This window comes from Dipteris shenzhenensis, chromosome 19, assembly GCF_047967505.1.
Source record: "Dipteris shenzhenensis isolate YYH24624 ecotype China chromosome 19, Dip_SZ_1.0, whole genome shotgun sequence".
In the NCBI taxonomy this organism is placed as follows: domain Eukaryota; kingdom Viridiplantae; phylum Streptophyta; class Polypodiopsida; order Gleicheniales; family Dipteridaceae; genus Dipteris; species Dipteris shenzhenensis.
Window position 1 is genome coordinate 12321530 of NC_141614.1, and position 19233 is coordinate 12340762.

The following is a 19233-nucleotide window of genomic DNA, read 5'->3' on the forward strand; positions in this document are numbered from 1 at the left end:
CCGCTAACTTGGAGATCTAGGGATTCCTCTATCTCCGTGCTAACATGCAACCTCAACAATCATCAATATACAAACACAAGGACACTTATGGTGTACTTTGCAAAATACAAAAAGAACATGCAGGCGCACTAACTGCATTACGTGAATTCTGCAAATACTCTGACATGCAAGTAAACGTTGCCACCACGACAAAGTCATGGTCATTGGAACACGTTTAAAAAAAATGTATTCATGCTTGAAGGGGAACCTCTAGAAGCTTTATACAGCTTTTAAGACAAATGTAAAAAAGAACATTTATGAATCTAGGAAATAAGAAAATTCCTATACAGCATGATCGTATGGACAGTAATGCCCCGCACAGCGCCCAAACTCTCCAGGTATTGCAAAAGATTAGAGGCAATCCACACAATTTCTCAGGAGTGTTGGGGAAAGTACTAGCCCCTAATTTTATCCTTTGCAGACACAGGGATGATACCTCTTGAAGAGGAAGCAGTGTGCCCTTGCTCGACGATGCCAGCTTTAACCATATCTAGCCACTATCGGCCAAGGTTGTCTCTTCTATCCTTAGCCAAACGACGGAGTTGGCCACCCAGCCAGCATACATCGTTTCCATCAATCAGATGGCTAGCTAATCGGCTTACATAATGACGAGGATCTCCCTCCCCTCTCTTTTCTTATACACAGGCATTCGTGTACTCTCCCGTTGAGAAAGCATGGTGTATCTCCATTGATATTCTCATCTCAAGCATCACTTTGGGTATGGATGCCCACTTAGTCCCCCCACCCCTTAGCTTGTATAGTATCTAGTTTTTTTTTAATCTCCGATCTTCCGCAGACGTTAATAAAATTTCCTTTTTTTTTCCTTCTTTCTTTCTCCCCAAGTCCCAAAACTGTCCTTCCTACTCCCTTGAACATCTATTGAATTGGCTTCCAATGTAGACTAATGGTGGTATTGCGATTTGAACTTCAACTTTCTTTATGTAATAATGAGTTGTAACTTTGGAATTTCAACTTTCTGATTCCACAATTTCACTTTTTAGATATAGACCATGCTAACAGCTAATATATATCAGATTTGAAGTTATAAACTGTACAAAAAGTTGTAGTATGGTAGCAACTGTGATTTAATAAAGTGGAAAATTCAATTTTGAGTGTGGAAAGTTCGGGAGGCATGGGGTGAGAGGGAGGGGGAGCAGGAAAAAAGTGAAGAGAGAGGATTGGCAGGGGAGGGTGGGTTTTGGGTGCGGGGGGGGGGGGGGGGGGGGGGGGGGGGGGGGGGGGGGGGGGCGGGTGTTGTGTGTGTGTGTGGTGACATGCTCATTTCAAAGTTATGATCACCTTGCAAAATAACTCATAAACAAATGCTCTACCAATTCCCTGAATTTCTTTGAAGGCATTATGTTTGTGCTCTTGTCGATCCAAATCTCTACACTGTAAACGATGCAACTGGACTACAGCAAGAGGTAATCTGCCTGCCCGTAGAGCTTCTCGAACAATATCTGATAAATCCACTTTTTCCTTTTCCCAGCGATAAAACATCTCACTAGAGCTTTCATGGCCCCCTGCACCAGCTCCACTTCTGACCAGCCACATTGCATCCTCTCCTTCAGCATATCCAGCTGCATTCATATTCCGAACTTCCTCCTCCGAAAAAGCTGTCTTTCCAGCAGATTGATCATAAGGGACATTAGCCGATACAGATTCAGCTTGCATACTATCTTTTTGCGGTCCATCTGAAGCATATATAACGATTTCGTCACCGATTTCCTTCTGAAAACAAGTGTGACATAAAATAAGCACTTCAGTGAAATGAACCACAAAAGCTTGATATTTCAGCATAAAACACACAAAAAACTTACCTTTCCCGGGAGTGGCCGCCTCCTCTTCAACTGCAACTGACTTTGCATCTTTCGAATAACCTCCAAAAGACGTGACATTTCATGCAGGCTGTTGGAATATTTTGTCCTATCAACAGACGAGACAAATGTGGCATTGTACTCTTGTGGGAGACTCTGCCAAGGATTCTGATGTTGATGTCTCCATTCCTTCATTCCATATTGGCGGATGAGCTTTGTTGCAAAATGGGCAGCAATCGCTAACAGCCTGGCATCAAGTGCATAGATTTCATAATTTCGTTTGTTACCAGAAAAGCAATAGCAAAACCAGTCGTGGGCAAGCCATACAGAGGGACAAATGTCTAGAAGACAAAGACCCAACTTTAGTGCCATAGACAATGCAGTCTTTTTGTTCCACCATATAAAATCTTATTAAAACCTGATATGAAATCTTTCATTTATACCTTACTTTAGCAATACAAAATGCCCGCAAGAGCAGCCCTGAGCGTACAAGCACCCACTTGTTGCATAATTTCAAAACATAAATGACATCCTGCATACTTGGACTACATATTACATCCCTACATTTGTCAAACTGCATACGACATAAATAAAGATATACCTCTTTTCGTGCTTTAATATTTTTAGTCTTTTTACACTTGTCCAAAGACTATATGCGGACTCATTGCCGAGTGTTGTCATTTCACTGTAGGTGAAGGGAGAAATCATAAAGAAGGCTAGCACTACATTCCACCTTGATCAAAATCATTGATAGTCAAGGAAAAGAGAGCATTATTGGGCCTTTGGGCTAAAGGAGAGAAATGATTGGACACAAACTAAGGGCGTTTACACACTAGCCCGCCCGTGCTCAAGGATGCCCGCCCACGGTGTTGATTCATTTATTGCCTGGGCAGCAGCCATAGTGTGTAAACACCTAAGCCTAAGGGAACAGGTAATCATCTCTGAATTCGTAATAACTTCATCAATATTCAGCAACTGCTCCCTCAAATCCTGAAGCTTTGTGAGTATTAATGGAATCTCCCTCATCCATATGCGTATGAGATATCTCTCTCTTTAGGAAGGAAACTCTCGCATCATTCCTTGCTGCATACATGCTCTCTAATATCTCCCAAGCTGCCTTTGACGTCTTGCATGACCGAATGTGAACCTTTTGACAGAAAGAGAAATCACTTATAGAGCTTGTGCATCCCTAGAATCCCATCTTTTCTGCTTTAGTGTGGGAGCCACTGGAGCAGCATCTCCAATTACTTGTGCTACATTTTGACCTCTACCCCTGGCTCCAGCTGTAGGAGTGACAGGTGTAGCCACAGAATCTGGCCTTGCTTCATCTCCATTGACATAATCCCAAAGATGTCTGCCAACCAAGATGTTGCGAACCATAAAACTCCACAAGGAGTAGTTGGTGCCATCCAACTTATCCTGCTGTGTGAGGACTCCAAACACCTCATTGGGGTTGTTCTGAGCCATTTTTGCCAGATAAACTCAAAAACACAGCAAACTGAACAAGTAAAATCCCTTCCTGGGATGCAAAATGCACAACCAAAATCTGCCAAAGAAAATCAGTCCATAGTGACAAATATTGTCACAGCCTATCAAAGGCTCAAAATACACCACAATGCTATGCCCAAAAATCTGCAAAGAAAATCTGCAAAAAGTGGCAAAAGTCTGCAAATTGACTCACACAAGGTTCAAAACTGCTTGCAAACCTCCCAAATGGTCTTTCAACTGCCAAACTGCATTCGAATGCCAAAGGCCCCAATTTTGCATAAAAATTGCATCCAAAAGAGGGCAAATTAACTGAAAGCCCCAAAAATGCCTGAAATTGCAGTTCAAAACCAAAAGCCCCAAATTCTGGGGTGAAATTGCAACTAAAAAAGGGCAAATTGACTGAAAGCCCCAAATTTGCAATTTGTCTGCCAAAGCCCCAAATGTGCTCAAATCTATCCCCAAGTTTGATTGAATCTGAGCCAAACAATGGCTTGATGCAAAAATGCGCCTTCAAGAGGACAATAGCCAGCAAACTGTACGAACTGTTGTAGCTCATCAAAATCGTATGGTGTATGGTCACCGTGCTCAAATGCCTCAAAAAATGTACAATAGATCTAAAGACCAAGTGAGAGCTGCAAGTCGTACGGACGGGAGTTGCAGATACTCGTACGGTCGGAACTGTCAGTCCGTACGGACTGACAAATGGTACGGCGCCTACTCAGTAGTATGGAATCCGTACTTGTGTACGGACAGAATGCAACGCTACTGTATGGAAATCCATACACAGTATGGACAACGGCGCTTGGCTTTGTGTGCATGTATGGAATGGAGCGGCGCTTGTACGGCTCTGTATGTACAAAAGCCTGCAAGAGTACGGCAGAACTGTACGGGAGTTGAGCTGTAAGGCAGAATTGCAGCAATACGACATGATCATACGGCTTGACGCGCAGGTACGAAATCCGTACTGATGTACGGATAGTGGCAGATCTCGTACGGACAACAAGATCTCGAGCAGGGAGCAAACACAGCGAACAGGAGCTGGGAGCTTGGGCAGGAAGAGTTGGTCCAAGAGCTTGTCCTACTCTGATACCAAATGTGAACAAAAGGAGAGCAAAAGTGAGAGAGAGAGAGTGAGCTGAACATCAGTGTACTAAATAGTGAACTGAAATGCAGTGAGTACAAAAGAGAAGTGAGGGGTTTTGCTAAGTGACAAAACCCTATCTTATCCACTACCCGTAGTTAGGGATTAGACTATCGTTAGGGGGGAAAACCTGAAAGAGGGAAAAGTGTCTCTAACCTACTTATTACAATACATTGGCCACTACCTAGACTATGATAATAATTCTAACATTCTTTCCACGTGTACTCTTCTCTTTATGGTACACAGTCTATTCCAGAGTAAGAACTCCAGTCCCATCTTTAAGTTCAGGTTCTTCTTAATGCTGAGTATCCAAAAACGCAGAAGTATCACCATGGTATCTCTTCAAATGGCTCACATGAAAGATATTCTTCATATGCCAGTGGGCTGGTAATTTCAACTCGTACGCTCTAGATCCTTCTTCTAGATATAAAGCTACTGAAATATGAAATAAACCATAAAACTTCGATGCTAACTTGACATGTTTTGTACTTCCACTCACTCACTTGATTCTTCTTTTATCAATCTTCAGAAAAACCCAGTCATCCTCCTTGTAATAAACTTCTTTTCTTTTCTTATTGGCTGCCTTGCATTGATAAACCTGGGCCTCCTTAATATGTTCTTTTGTAAACATTGTCCATACATGATTTCGAATGTAGCTTTCTTGGTGGAAGTATGTACAGTATTATTATAAGCAAACATGGGTAAGAATTGTGGCCACCTTCTAGGTTGGTCATGGACATAAGCTCAAAGTAAAGTAGTTATGGTTTGATTGGCATTCTCACTTTGCAGGGGATAAAATGAGCCTATTTACTCAGCCTGCCTATAGCAATGAAAACCTGCTCAAACTAACCAACCTTGGGGAAACCTGACAAAAAATCCATTGTAATGTGTTCCCACCTCTCCGAGAGAATAGGCAAAGGCTGCAAAAGACCAGCAGTCTTACTTGTGTCAAATTTAATGCGCTGACATACGTCACACTGTTGAACGAAGGCTGAAACTTCTTTGAGAAGTTTAGGCCAATGGAAGTACCTCTCAATATTACCAATGGTCCCTCTAATGCCTCTATGTCCAGAATAGGGACTCGCATGTAACTCACTCATGACTAGATACCGAAATGTTTTGGGTACACATATGGCACGTCCCAACAATAGGTATCCATCCACGATGGCATAGGCCTAACTCCCCAACCTCGTTACGCTGAATCTTCCCATAAATTTCAGTGAAAGTCCTCATCTAAAGGATAAGCTTCAACCATCGCTCGTAGTGATTTCTCCTTAATCACAGAAATGTGATTAACTTGGGGCCGTATACTCAAAGCATCAGCTACTAAATTCTCCTTTCCTGGCTGATATTCAATATTTGGTTGCCCAATATATTCAGCCCATTTGATTTGTCTTGATTTGATGGTCAGTCTTAATCTTGAAAGCAGAACCATATAGATAATGCTTCCATAACTTCAAAGCATGAATGACTACCAGTAACTCCTTCTCATACATGATATATTTCAATTCAACCCCTTGAAACTTTCTACTCTCATAAGCAATGGGATGCCCTCCTTGCATCAACATTGCCCCAATCGAGGTACCACTTGCATCCGTACATACAACAAGGAACTCTTTGTCCATATCCGGAAGTGTGCAGTGACCAATGCTCTCTTAAGCTCCTCAAAAGCTACTTGGTGAACCTCTCACTCCTCATACAAGGAATGCTGCTTCAACAAATCTGTTAGTACAGAAGCAAGACGTGCAAAATCCTTAATGAATCTGCGATAATGACTACAAATCCCTGGGAAGGATCTCAACTCATGTATATTTTTGGGTATTGACCATTCAATTATGGCCTTGAACTTTTTAGGATCAACCCTAATTCCCTAAATAGACACAATGTGTCCCAAATACTCTATTTCTATCTTGAAGAACTCACTCTTCTTGGTATTTAGGAACAATCGATCCTTCCTTAGGAGCTCCATCACCTTAGCAGGTGCTTCCTCACTCTGGCTGAAAACTAAAATGTCGTCAAAGAAGACATGACAAATTTTCCCAAGTAGGGTCGCAAAACCCTTCTCATCAGCCTACTAAAAGTGGTTGGAGCATTAGTTACACCAAAAGGCATGACCAAAAACTCATAATGTCCAATGAGAGTGCGAAAAGAAGTCTTATGTTCATCTCCAACTTTCATCCGAAGTTGATGATACCAAATTTCAAATCCAATTTGCTAAAAACTTTAGCACCTTTAAGCATATCCAATGAATCATTCACTCTTGGAATCGGATACGAGTTCTTAATAGTAAGTTTATTCAAAGCATGGTAATCTGTACACATACAATATGATCCATCCTTTTCTTTTACCAATCATACAGCTCCAAATGGAGAACTACTTGATTGAATCAGACCTTTTTGCAATAGATCTTCAATTTTCTTTTCTACCTCCTCTATTCAGCCTATATGGGGCTCTCCATGGAGGAGAAGCTCCTAGCTCTAAGTCTATGGCATGATCATCTTCTCTCTCCATAGGCAATTCAAATGAGTCCTCTCTTGAAAATCAATCCTCATTAGCTTCAACGAACTCATTTCTCTCCTAATCTTCTTTTGAGATATGAAGATCTTGTGAATCCGTATATAAACAAGATTACAATCTACCTCTCTTTTTACCAATCTTTTTGCTCGGGTAGGAGTAATCAATGGAATCGTATACACGTCTCTATCTCCTATGATCCTTATGTACAAAGCAGTAATGATGAGTACGAGAATGAACAACACGATTGACATCATACTGCCATGGTTTATCTAGAATCATGTCAACATCTTGTAAAGGAGCTACTAGAACATCCCTTCGATCCCTTTATTTTTGTATACCAAAGAGGATATTCCATATTATGGATGTGTCTTCTTCATTATGTCCCTAAAAGCTCCTGAGAGTGACATCTTTTTTATAGGTGGCTCAATAGTCACGGTAGATTTCGAGGATGACGAGGTAGAATCCTCACCCTCCTACTTGGATGCCTTGGCTTTCCCTTTTACCGAATTCGTCTTGACAATTTTAGCCACGAGAACAGGGCACTTATGCCATACGTGCCCTGGCTTATGTTTCTTACACCCAAAACATTTTCCTTCCTTAATCAACTTCTTCTTCTCTTCATCCATCATAGAAGGAAATGGCACCCATCCAAGACGTGATTGGCTGTTCACATTCCTTACAAGAGCTTTACCCTTCCCTCTATTATTCTTAAACCGGTTTGGTTTCCTAAATGTGGGTATGTTTGTTGGTCTTAGATGTTGACCCACCCTCCTTATCGAAGGGTTTACAAAGATTCAATTTCCTCTCAGCTATTTCAGCTAGCTTAGTGAGGTCCTTAAGCATGGTCAGGTTAAACATTTCAACCTCGTATCTTACTTTAGGGCTTAAGGCTACAAAATTTCTTTTTTCTTCTATCTTTCTCAATCTTTTCGGGTAACTCTAGAGAGAGTCTCCAAAACCTGGCTATAAAATCTGCATTACTCTCATTATTGAATTGCCTAAACCTTTCTCAACCAAAGGTTAGGTTCTCTTCATACCTAAGTGGCATGAAAGTGGCTTTTAGTTTGATCTACCTCGAGCTAAGTTTGAAGCTTTTCAGCAAGCTTTAAACATAGTATCTTTTGTGACTTGAACTGTTGCACTCTGCATAGTCATAGGTTGCTATATCCCTACAGGATGAACATGTGCAACCATGACATTGGATATTATTGGATATTCAGGTATCCTAAGTCATGTCCAGGACACTTCAGACCATACCATGGGGGGGTGACGTTGTAGGCCTTTCTATGGGCTATCCATAGGTGCCACTCATTCCTTGATCTGTGCATTGTAGGCCTAGTTCCAATTAGTCATGTCAGTTGGTACGTTTAGTATATGTACCACTTAGGACACCCCGACTAAGAGCAAAATTTTCTAAAAGAGTCCTTATTTACGTTTGGAGGAAAAGAAAAGATTGTTTACAGCAAATAAATGTCAGAGAGGCATTGCTCCCCTGGCTCGTCGATCGCACGTGGGTTCAGATTGTTGCCCTTGCTCACGCATCGTGCACCTCTACCTACGCTTGCCATCCGGCCTCTTCAAGCTTTCCTTTCTCGTCGTCGCGCCTGCCAGTGTTGGCCGTGCCGCCCTCTTCTTTCCTTCTATCGACCCGTGCCAACCTCTGCCATCCCGCACTGCCTCCCTCTGCTTTCTTGCCCGTTTCCACTCCTCTCTTCCTATCCCGGTCATGGACTATCACCGCTCTGATACCAAATGTAAAGTTCCAATCTTTCCAAGAATGCAAATGTGTGCAATGCATGCAGAATTTGATTGCCGATTGGCCCTCCAATGGGGAAGAGCGCCCTAGTAAGAGTACTTGTTTCTCTTTCGACTCACATGCAAGGTGGGAGAGAATGCTATGAATGATAACCATGAAGGGGGGTACCTCTTCATCAATGTCCCTTGAGATCACTCAAGTTCCATCTTCCCATTTAGACCTACCCTTAGCCTATGACTCTTGCACCTACCATTTAATGTACCCTTCCCTTTCCTATCACCCCTACCTAGACACGTGTGTGCACATCTTTATTACTAGTTATTGGCCAATGTTACATACTTTAGCCGTACTATTTACACTACTTAATCGATCATAAATACAAACATATAACCGTACCATCAAATTGACGGCTATCAGTAATGAGATTCTAATGACTATTAATTAACTAAATAATCATTTCTCCTGTCATAACAACACTTGAAATGGAGACTCAGCCATGACAAAGGCTAGCACTAAGCTACCACTGCTTGTGAATCCTATTTAATCTCTCCCAAACAAGCATTTCTAAGCAAAAAATGCTAATACAATCTAGCTGACAGGGCAGCACACCACTTAAGATAGAAAGAAATTATGGCAATATCAACAACCTGCAACATGGACGAAATTTTTCATAAGGTGAAATTTGCATGTCCGCTAATACACAAACTCATGCCCAAACTCATCCTCTGAAAACACACACAGTATGTAGTTTCAAACTCATGATAGTCACTCATAAGGTTGAGAACCATAATCTCCATCACGCATAACAAGGAGAAGAGACTATGGCACCCCCACCAATGGCATCACCACATGGTTCAACGAGTCCCAACCAAACCGTGTGAGGCCTATACAGGAGTGGGCACCAAACAAGCTTAATAGCTCACACTCCATACATTGAAATGTTGCAGAAACGGTCCGTCCTTCTCCTACTCCTCTAGGTGCCTCTCCTCCATGCCCCTTCCTTCATGTGACACATCCTCTCTCTCTAGGCGCCCACTTTCTCTCTCATCTCCACAACCTTTCATTGTAGAAAATGCTACCAAATCATTTGTCCTTGAAGTCACACCATGTATGGTAAAACCCAATTCGCAAAACCTCATTCTCAGTGTTTTCTTGAAGGGACTCCATTTAAAAAGGAAACGAGGAATTTACTTTGCATTGTAGTTCTTTTCCCTTCTCTCTTTTGTTGCTCTTGGATGGAAACTTCTTCGTCAAGGGAGAAAGAAAGTCTATTGACGTCCACGGAAGACCAACAGGTCTATGGGACAGAAAAACCTATCTAGTACATCTGCTTAGGGAGGGCATATGGCAGCTCCCAGAGAGTGCAAAGAGCAGCTCCAATGATTTAGAGTACCTACGCTATAGCTTGAAAAACACAATCAGCCATACATCAATTTAATACTGAGAGTCTTTTGGCTTAGATTTAAACTCCTTAATGATTGCTATGCCTCCACGATATACTGCCCATTTTCCATCCTTCCTAGCAGCCTTGACCTTAGCAAATTCCATTGCTTTATTTTTCAGTTGATCTCGTGTAAGTTCCTCAGCTATCCATATCTTAGTCCCTTTCAATTTATAAGATTGTCGGAGAAGCTTGATATGTAGATCGCGTGAGTTGAGCGTAATGATAGCTTGACCTGAGACTATGAGATTTGAGTTGGTTTGGCTTCATCATCATCACCGTTGTCAACCGTCCAATCAATGTTAGGCACGGCTACTTTGACATGTGCTATAGTGTCACCGAAAGAGTCCTCTTCTTCATACCATCCTTCAAGAAGTCCCCCTATTCTTATCTTCAAGGCATTATCACGTCTAGCTGCGTGGTAACAACCTTCATGAGGAAACCTATCCCCATATTCCCCTTGTAATGACGAAAAAATCATTATTGAATAACTTATGCTTGTACTTTCTTTTTCTTCTTTTTCTTCTCCCATGGAACCCTTTCATCAAGGTGATCAGCTAAGACCTCAAGAGATACACGTGGTTGATACATCTCTTACAAGAGGTCCCCATTCAAAAATACAATTTTAATGTCCAACTGATGGATGTCATCCATAAAATGCACCCATGGCAACCACCCACCTAATGGTGATCATACAAGAAGTGGGAGCAAAAGTCTCATCATAGTCTATACCCTTTTTCTAAGTGTAGCCCTTTGCCGGATTTATACCTGTCAATAGATCCATCTGATCTACGTTTCAACTTTTTACCTATTGCTTTCTTGCTCATAGGCAAGTCCACCAAATCCCATGTGTGTTTTTTGAATGAGTCAATCTCCAGTTGCATAGCTTACATCCAATGCACATTATCGCATGCATTGTCAAAACAACCAAGTTCATCCATTTCCAGCAAATTACTGGCCCAAGGTTTTTTGCATCCTCAATGTGTCTAGTCCCACGACATGTGCGGCCAAGAAGTGGTGCAAAGAGCTTTCTCTCTTGGAGAGAGCGGAATCACCCAATGAGGGACTGTCCTAGCTTCCTGCATGGCTAAACTTCCTTATACGACAACATCCTCAACTTCTTGCTGAGTGACAAGACCAGCCCTAGGCTGAACTGAGACATCAACCCCTTGTGAATCCAGCTGCAAATTCTAATTTTCAACAGGCATACCAGTATCAAAAGAAATGGGGAGCAGCCATTCAAATGCATCTGATGAACCCTGATTTTGGATAAAAAAGCAATGGACAAATCTGATTTCTTGGCAAAAGTAACATCTCCACTAGTGAACACCTTCTTAGTAGTTGGATTGTAGAGTTTATGGCCCTTGCTTTCAATGTTGTAGCCCACAAATATGCACTTCTCAGCTTTGTCATCAAGATTTCCTCTCAATTCGTGAGGTATATGTACATATGCCACACATCCAAATGTGCAAAACTAACATACATTTGGTCTTCTTTCATACCAAGCTTGATACAGTGTCATAACCTTAAGAGCTTTCGTCGGACACCTATTAAAGACATGATTAGACTCATTATAGCTGTTGGAGAATAGGAGGAAATGAATCACTCAACCCTCCAACCAAGATCTCTCCCGTTCTTCCACACACTCAACTCAGATAACTGATCACAGATGCAATAAACACTCACTCAGAGATAACTTAAACGGAGAGAGAGAGAGAGTATATTCATCCACCGGATGGTGGGCAGAAACTGGCTCCAAGGGCACAATACAAAACTCAGCCAAGTGCTGAGGAGAACTGATGGAACTCTCTCTGTCAAACTGAACCAGCTCTAAGTGCACAGCACAGCCTAGGAAGAAGGCTTTCTGTCCTGCACTGGATGCTGGAATGAAACAAGGAGTGGGCCTTTTATAGGCACTGCCCAGGCCCTCTAGGTTGGCCGACCAGCAGGGTCGGTACCCTGTCTGGTGGCCGACCAGACTGCCCTGGAAATCCGACCAGGGTTGGCCTGGTTGGGCCGACTGGCCCTGCCACAGGCCCCTATAAAAGGGTGCCCTGTGCAGCCAGTCCATGGGACTGTAGACGCCTCCAAGGGAGGCACAGGGCCCCCCTATTTCTCTGCTGTTGCAGGCAGCAACCAGCCCGTGTGCTGGTTGCCTATGATGTCAGTCTGGGTCTCTCTTTCCCAGCCCTCCTACCTCTCACTGCCCCTTGTCCCCTCAAATCGGGGGCTCACAGGTGGGCACAGTGAGTCTCTAACACCCCCCCTCAATGTCACAACTGTGGGCCAATCCCCATGCGTTTGATGAGGTGCTCCATCTGTTCTCGAGGGAGTGCCTTCGTGAAGAGGTCGGACAAGTTGTTGTCGGTCGGGCAGTAGATAAGCTCGATCATGTCGTCGATGATGAGCTCTCGAACAAAGTGGTAATGAACTTCGATGTGCTTGGTCCCCGCATGGTACACTGGATTCTTGGCAATGGCTATGCAACTCTGATTGTCGCACATCAGCACTGTTGCATCCTCCTGACACACGTCCATGTCCTACAAAATCCACCTCAACCACAGTGTCTCACAAGCTGCTGTACACGCGGCTCTGTACTCTGCCTCTGTAGATGAAAGGGCCACTGTGGGTTGCTTTTTACTTAGCCAAGAGATGGCACCAGATGCAAGTAAGAAACAATACCCTGTTGTCGATCTTCTGGTGTCAGCATCACCCACCCAATCACTGTCACAGAACCCGCCTAGTTCGATGCCTTTGGTGTAGGTGATCCCATAGGTGCAAGTACCCTTCAGATACCTCAGCACCCGTAAACCTGCATCCCAATGACTCTTCCTGGGAGCAGCAGAGAACTGGCATAATAGCCCAACTGCATAACAAATATCAGGTCGAGTATTGGTAAGGTAAAGCAAACTTCCTACCAATCGTCGGTACAAGGGAGTATCAACCGGCTGAGATGTGTCGTGAACACTTAGCTTGAGCCCGACCTCCATGGGAGTTAATGATGTCCTGCAATCCTCCATCTAAAATCTCTTCAGAAGTTCTCTACAATATTTCTCCTGTAAAATGAAGATCCTGTCTTTGGCCTGCTTTACTTCAATCCCAAGGAAGTAATGTAATAACCCAAGGTCAGTCATCTCAAACTCAGACATGAGTAGCTCCTTGAATCTTCTTGACATGATCACCTGTCAAGATAAGATCATCAACATAGAGGATGAGTACCAGTCGCAATCCCTTCTCAATGAACAAGTAAAGGTTTGCCTCAGAAGGACTCCGACTAAGCCCTATCTTCTGAAAGAACATATCAATCCTTTGGTACCAAGCTCTGGGGGCCTATTTCAGCCCGCATAACACCTTCTTCAACCTGCAGACCTTTAATGGGGACCTTGGATCTTGAAAGCCCGGTGGCTGCTCCATGTATACCTCCTCCTCCAGGGTTCCATTAAGGAATGCAGACTTCACATCCATTTGAAAAATAGGCCACTGGAATTGGGCAGCAAGGGCAATCACTGTCCGGATAGTAACCATGCGGGCTGTGGGAGCAAAAGTTTCATCAAAATCCATGCCTTCAATTTGAGCAAAACCTTTCACCACTAACCTTGCTTTATACTTATCCAAGCTGCCGTCTGATTTGTATTTAAGTTTGTATACCCACTTAGTGCCGATGACTTTCCGTCGCGGGGGCCTGGCCACTAAGTCCCAGGTATTGTTCTTCACGATAGCATCCATCTCTGCCTTCATGGCAGCCTGCCATTCTGGATTGTCCTTCGCCTCCTCGAAGGTCCTTGGCTCATCGAGCTGAGCCACCAACGCAAAATTCACGGATGGGGTCTCTTGAAGACGTTGAGACCGCCGCAATCCGGAACTGCTACTCTCATGTAATTCGGTGACCGGAGACTCTTCCAATGTCCATAGGTACCATTGGGGCAACCTTTTCTGCTTCTCTGTGGTAGGAGGAACGGGAATTTCTTCTGGAACATCCTGCACTTCCTGAGTATCTTGTGGAACATCAGCTTCTGATTTTGCCACCTCTTGGATGGTCAACCTGGGGCGGGGTGGATTCGGGGGTTGAACAATCTCCTCCTCCTCAATCTGAGGCTCCTCCTGGGGTTCAGGTGCCTTTTCCTCGAAGACAACATCCCGACTGATAAGGATTTTCTTCTTTACTGGGTCGAAGAGGCGGTAGGCCTTGGATTCTTCGCTATACCCAACAAAGATACATTTTCTACTCCGGCAATCAAGCTTGGTCCTGTCTTCCTTGTGCACATGCACCCATGCGTTAGAACCAAAAATGCGAAGATGAGTGATAGAGGGCTTCTTACCATAAAATGCCTCATATGGAGTCTTGTCCTTGACGGCCTTCGTCTTGGTCCGGTTGAGAATGTGTACGGCTGTATTGATAGCTTCACTCCAATAGGCTTTAGAAAGGTTCCTCCCTCAGAGCATAGCAAGCCTTGTCTCTGTGGTGGTTCTATGCTTCCTCTCGGCTAACCCGTTTTGCTGAGAAGTATGTGCGGTGGTGAGTTGTCGCTTGATCCCATGCTTGCGACAAAATGTGTTGAACTCATTTGAGGTTCCTCTCCCCCTGTCTGTGCGGAATGTCTTGACATCCTCCCCAGTCTCCTTTTCAACTCTGGCCTTCCAGTCTTTGAACTTCTCGAAAGCCTGAGACTTTTTAGCCAAACAATATACCCAGGTCATTCTACTCAAATCATCCACAAAGAGAAGTGAGTACCTGCATCCTGCCCACGATGCTGTAGACATTGGACCACAAATGTCGGCGTGAACCACTCTAAGTAGTTTGCTGGCCCGAAACGAGGCCTCTTGTGGGAACTTATCCCTGTGCTGCTTGTCTTCTAGACAAGCCCTACAGACATCATCCTTGCCTATGATTGGTGGAAGTCCATCCACCATCTTCGACTTTGACATTTCAGCCAAGATTCCATAGCTGACATGACCGAAGCGCTCATGCCAAAGTTTGGACTTTCTGTTGTCTTCATGAACCAACATCGCACTGAGACGGTACAATCCATTCTCTTCAACGCCTTGAGCCACCATCTGCCCATTTCCTTTGGATGTCACGGTGACCTTGCCATCTTGAAAGAGAACTGCCATGTTGTTTTTGTCCATCTGACTTACAGACAGTAAATTCTTGCAAAGGTTGGATACATAAAGTACTCCAGAGATATCCTTCTCCTCACCCGCCGTTGTAATGAAAGGAATGCTACCGATGCCCTTCACAGGACACGTCCGGCTATCCCCGACAGAAACTTTGGAATCCGGGTGTGTACTTTCCATGGTTTTGAACCAAGTCCTTCTGTTGGACATGTGCTTGGAAGCACCGCTGTCAACATACCAACCCTCTTTACCTTCACTGACTGCATATGCTGAACAATATTCACTAAGTAAAAATAACTGTCCAGTCGTCACATTGGCAGAATCATTCTTAGGCTCTTCTTTGTTCTTGGCTTCTCTCTTCCGCTTTTGATCCGCCTTCTTCTTTCGGCATTCTTTGGCGGAGTGGCCAAGCTTTTCACAGTAATAGCACTTCATTTTCTTCTTGCGTTCAGCGTCCTCTGACTTCTTGGAATCCTTTGGCTTGCCTTTTCTAGGCTTGTCTTTGGCCACTAATGCCTTCCCGTCGGTTTGCGTAAAGAGATTCTCTCGAGCCTCCTCCTGAAGCAGGAGTGGACCAAGCTCCTCAAAGGTAATTGGCTTAGTCCGTTGACCTGCAGTGACCGTAGTCACAAAACTTTTAAAACTCCGTGGCAACTTGTGGAGAGTGAGCAACGCCAATTGACTCGTGTCCACCTTCTGACCAACCACCGCGAGCTGGTCCCGCACGACTTTCACCTTTGTCAGATAATCATGCACACTATCACCCTCATTCATATCAAGATTATAAAGCTGATGCTGAAGAGTAATGATATGGGCTGTATTATCGGTTTCATACAGCTCCTTCAGTATGGCCCAGGCCTTTGAAGATGTCTCTACCAACTGGACATGAGGAATCACAGCATCTGTTGTCGTGCCAATAAGCATTGCTAAGGCTTGAGCATCCCTCTCCTCCCGTGTACAGAGTTCATCCGCATCTGCTTCAACTAGAACTTCACCTCTTTTGTCCACAATGTCCTCCAGCTTCTCTTCGGTCCCATTCACAATCTTCCACAACTTCCATGCCAACAGATGGCTTCGGATCTTGACTTTCCAGATTAAATAGTTCGTCCCATCGACCTTTCCAGCTTCACCGAAATTGGGGATAAATGAAGAAGGAAGATGACTGGAGAAGGAGGAAGGACGAGCAATGGGTGTAGAGGCTTCTGAACGCTGATCCATCTCCGTGAATAGCAAACTGAATAACTGAAACAGAAATAAATGTACTGACCTCCCGTGCTAGCCTGAGCTGGAAACAGAATCGCCTTACTGCCAAGGGACTCCTTCCTTCAGAGAGTGCTTTGATGAGGAAGAGTTGAGAGCCTATGGCTCTGATACCATGTTGGAGAATAGGAGGAAATGAATCACTCAACCCTCCAACCAAGATCTCTCCCGTTCTTCCACACACTCAACTCAGATAACTGATCACAGATGCAATAAACACTCAATCAGAGATAACTTAAACGGAGAGAGAGAAAGAGTATATTCATCCACCAGATGGTGGGCAGAAACTGGCTCCAAGGGAGCAATACAAAACTCAGCCAAGTGCTGAGGAGAACTGATGGAGCTCTCTCTGTCAAACTGAACCAGCTCTGAGTGCACAGCACAGCCTAGGAAGAAGGCTTTCTGTCTTGCACTGGATGCTGGAATGAAACAAGGAGTGGGCCTTTTATAGGCACTGCCCAGGCCCTCTGCGTTCGCCGACCAGCAGGGTCGGTACCCTGTCTGGTGGCCGACCAGACTGCCCTGGAAATCCGACCAGGGTTGGCCCTGGTCGGTGGCCCTGGTTGGGCCGACTGGCCCTGCCACAGGCCCCTATAAAAGGGTGCCCTATGCAGCCAGTCCATGGGACTGTAGACGCCTCCAAGGGAGGCACAGGGCCCCCCTATTTCTCTGCTGTTGCAGGCAGCAACCAGCCCGTGTGCTGGTTGCCTATGATGTCAGCCTGGGTCTCTCTTTCCCAGCCCTCCTACCTCTCACTGCCCCTTGTCCCCTCAAATCGGGGGCTCACAGGTGGGCACAGTGAGTCTCTAACAATAGCTTCCATCCAAAACTTGTGAGGCAGTCCTTTGGCCTTAATCATGCACCTTGCCACTTCCCTTAATGACCTGTTCTTCAGCTTAGCCACTCCATTATGCTGAGGACCGTGCATTCATGTATGATGCCTTTCTCACCCAAGAAGTTTGCTAACTCCTTGGACATGTACTCCCTCCCTCTATTCGAATGTAGGGTCTGTATCTTGCCACCAGATTATTATCCACCAAAGCATTGAAATGCTTAAACACAGTGAACACTTTCGATTTTTGCTTCAGTGCAAAAACCCAAGTGAATCTTGAGAAGTCATCTATAAAAGTAACAAAGTAGAAATGACCTTCAAGAGATTGAGCCCTCATAGGACTGAAAATGCCACTATGAACTAGCTGCAATTTCTTTGCAGCCCAGACTGCACCATCCTTAGGAAATGAGAACCTATGCATTTTCCCAAGAATACACCCCCCATGTATATGCATAGGAGGAGCTTCCAAATGAGGCAAGGCATCTACCATCTAAAATTTATGCAAAAGCATAAGACTACCAAAGTTTACTGCTGCTAAGTTTTGCTACAGCCAGAAGACTCAATTCTCTGACATTAAAGGCAAAGCATTCCTGGTTCTTAGCAAAGGGTACACCTCTCATTGTTCACTCTAACCTCAAATTCACACCTCGAGGACGGATATAACAAACGGCAAACGATTTCTCTAATAAAGCACAATACCACTTCAATTATTCACAAGAGAATCCTAGTACATACCCAAACTCATCCGGTACAGCGAAAGGAGCGGTGCACTTAAACCTCACCCACGAAGCAAAAAACATAGCATGCATCACACATAGCAGGGACTAACTATGCAGTTTTAACATTCCCAAACATGATGTCACCCACAACATCAAAACCTTTAACTTCATCACCATAGCCGGGACCCCCTATACAGATGGTCCAATTTTAACCTAATGGTTGACTGACGTTTGAAACCCCAACTTGCTAATAACCTTGATTTCGATTTAAAGCTCAACTTCAACCATCTACCATTACAAATATGCAGTACACAATAAAAGAGCACCCACTACTCTTGCAATCAAACTCTTGTTTGTTCCAGTTCCTAGCTAGCTTCTTTCTAAGCAGATTATTGAAGATCTCTGAGTGCATTACTTGCAAGCTCATGGGAGCCAATACTTGGAACTTCCACTGCTTTGAGATGTCCAGATAAATGCTGCAATAACTAGCTGTTATAAATGGGTGTTCACAAACCCACCTGCCCTCTGCACCCCGGAAAGAGAAAACTACTGTATTCCATTTCCCTTGGCGCAGACAAAAACAAAACACAATCTGTTCAGATCACCTTGATGCTTGTCCTAGTTCGTTGTCACCACCGGATTTATTCAACATGAGTCCCAAGGCAGAGAAAAGCACCCTTGGAACTCCATCCTCGGCAGCTCCAACATGCACTAGGCCACCTAGAGCCCTGCAAAAAATTGCACAAACCCTCTTCAGCTCAGCCCTGAACACAATTCTGCTTCTCAATACAAATAGACAACTTGATTCTCTTTAATGCTCTCAATGTCTTGAAAAATAGATCCTTCGTTCGCTTCTCATGCACCTTGTGCAGATTATAGTACCATTTTTCTTTTAAAACAGCCAGCTGAGATTAATAAAAACGAAAGGTTTTCCCAACTCATCAATCAAACAGCATCATGTTCAAGATTTTGGCTCGCACTGCTTCATCCACGGATTATGACATGATACTTAGTCACATGCCACAAACAAATAAACGCCACAGCATTACTTCAACTAGCCAGTTAAAGACCTGTGCAACTGCTTGAACAGAGCAGCAAATATAGGACG

The 19233-nt window shown here is 44.1% G+C and overlaps 1 protein-coding gene across 3 annotated transcripts in view; it reads right to left on the minus strand.

The window, feature by feature from the left end:
* LOC147890090 (spatacsin carboxy-terminus protein) overlaps positions 1–19233 on the minus strand; it is a 157259-nt gene that overhangs the window by 120737 nt on the left and 17289 nt on the right. For all 3 annotated transcript variants that reach the window (XM_087390568.1, XM_087390570.1, XM_087390569.1), the window contains 3 exons: positions 18731–18853; positions 1860–2103; positions 1339–1770 (listed from right to left, as the gene is read on the minus strand). In XM_087390568.1, the coding sequence (XP_087246694.1) occupies positions 1339–1770; positions 1860–2103; positions 18731–18853 (799 nt within the window). The remainder of the gene's footprint in view (positions 1–1338; positions 1771–1859; positions 2104–18730; positions 18854–19233) is intronic.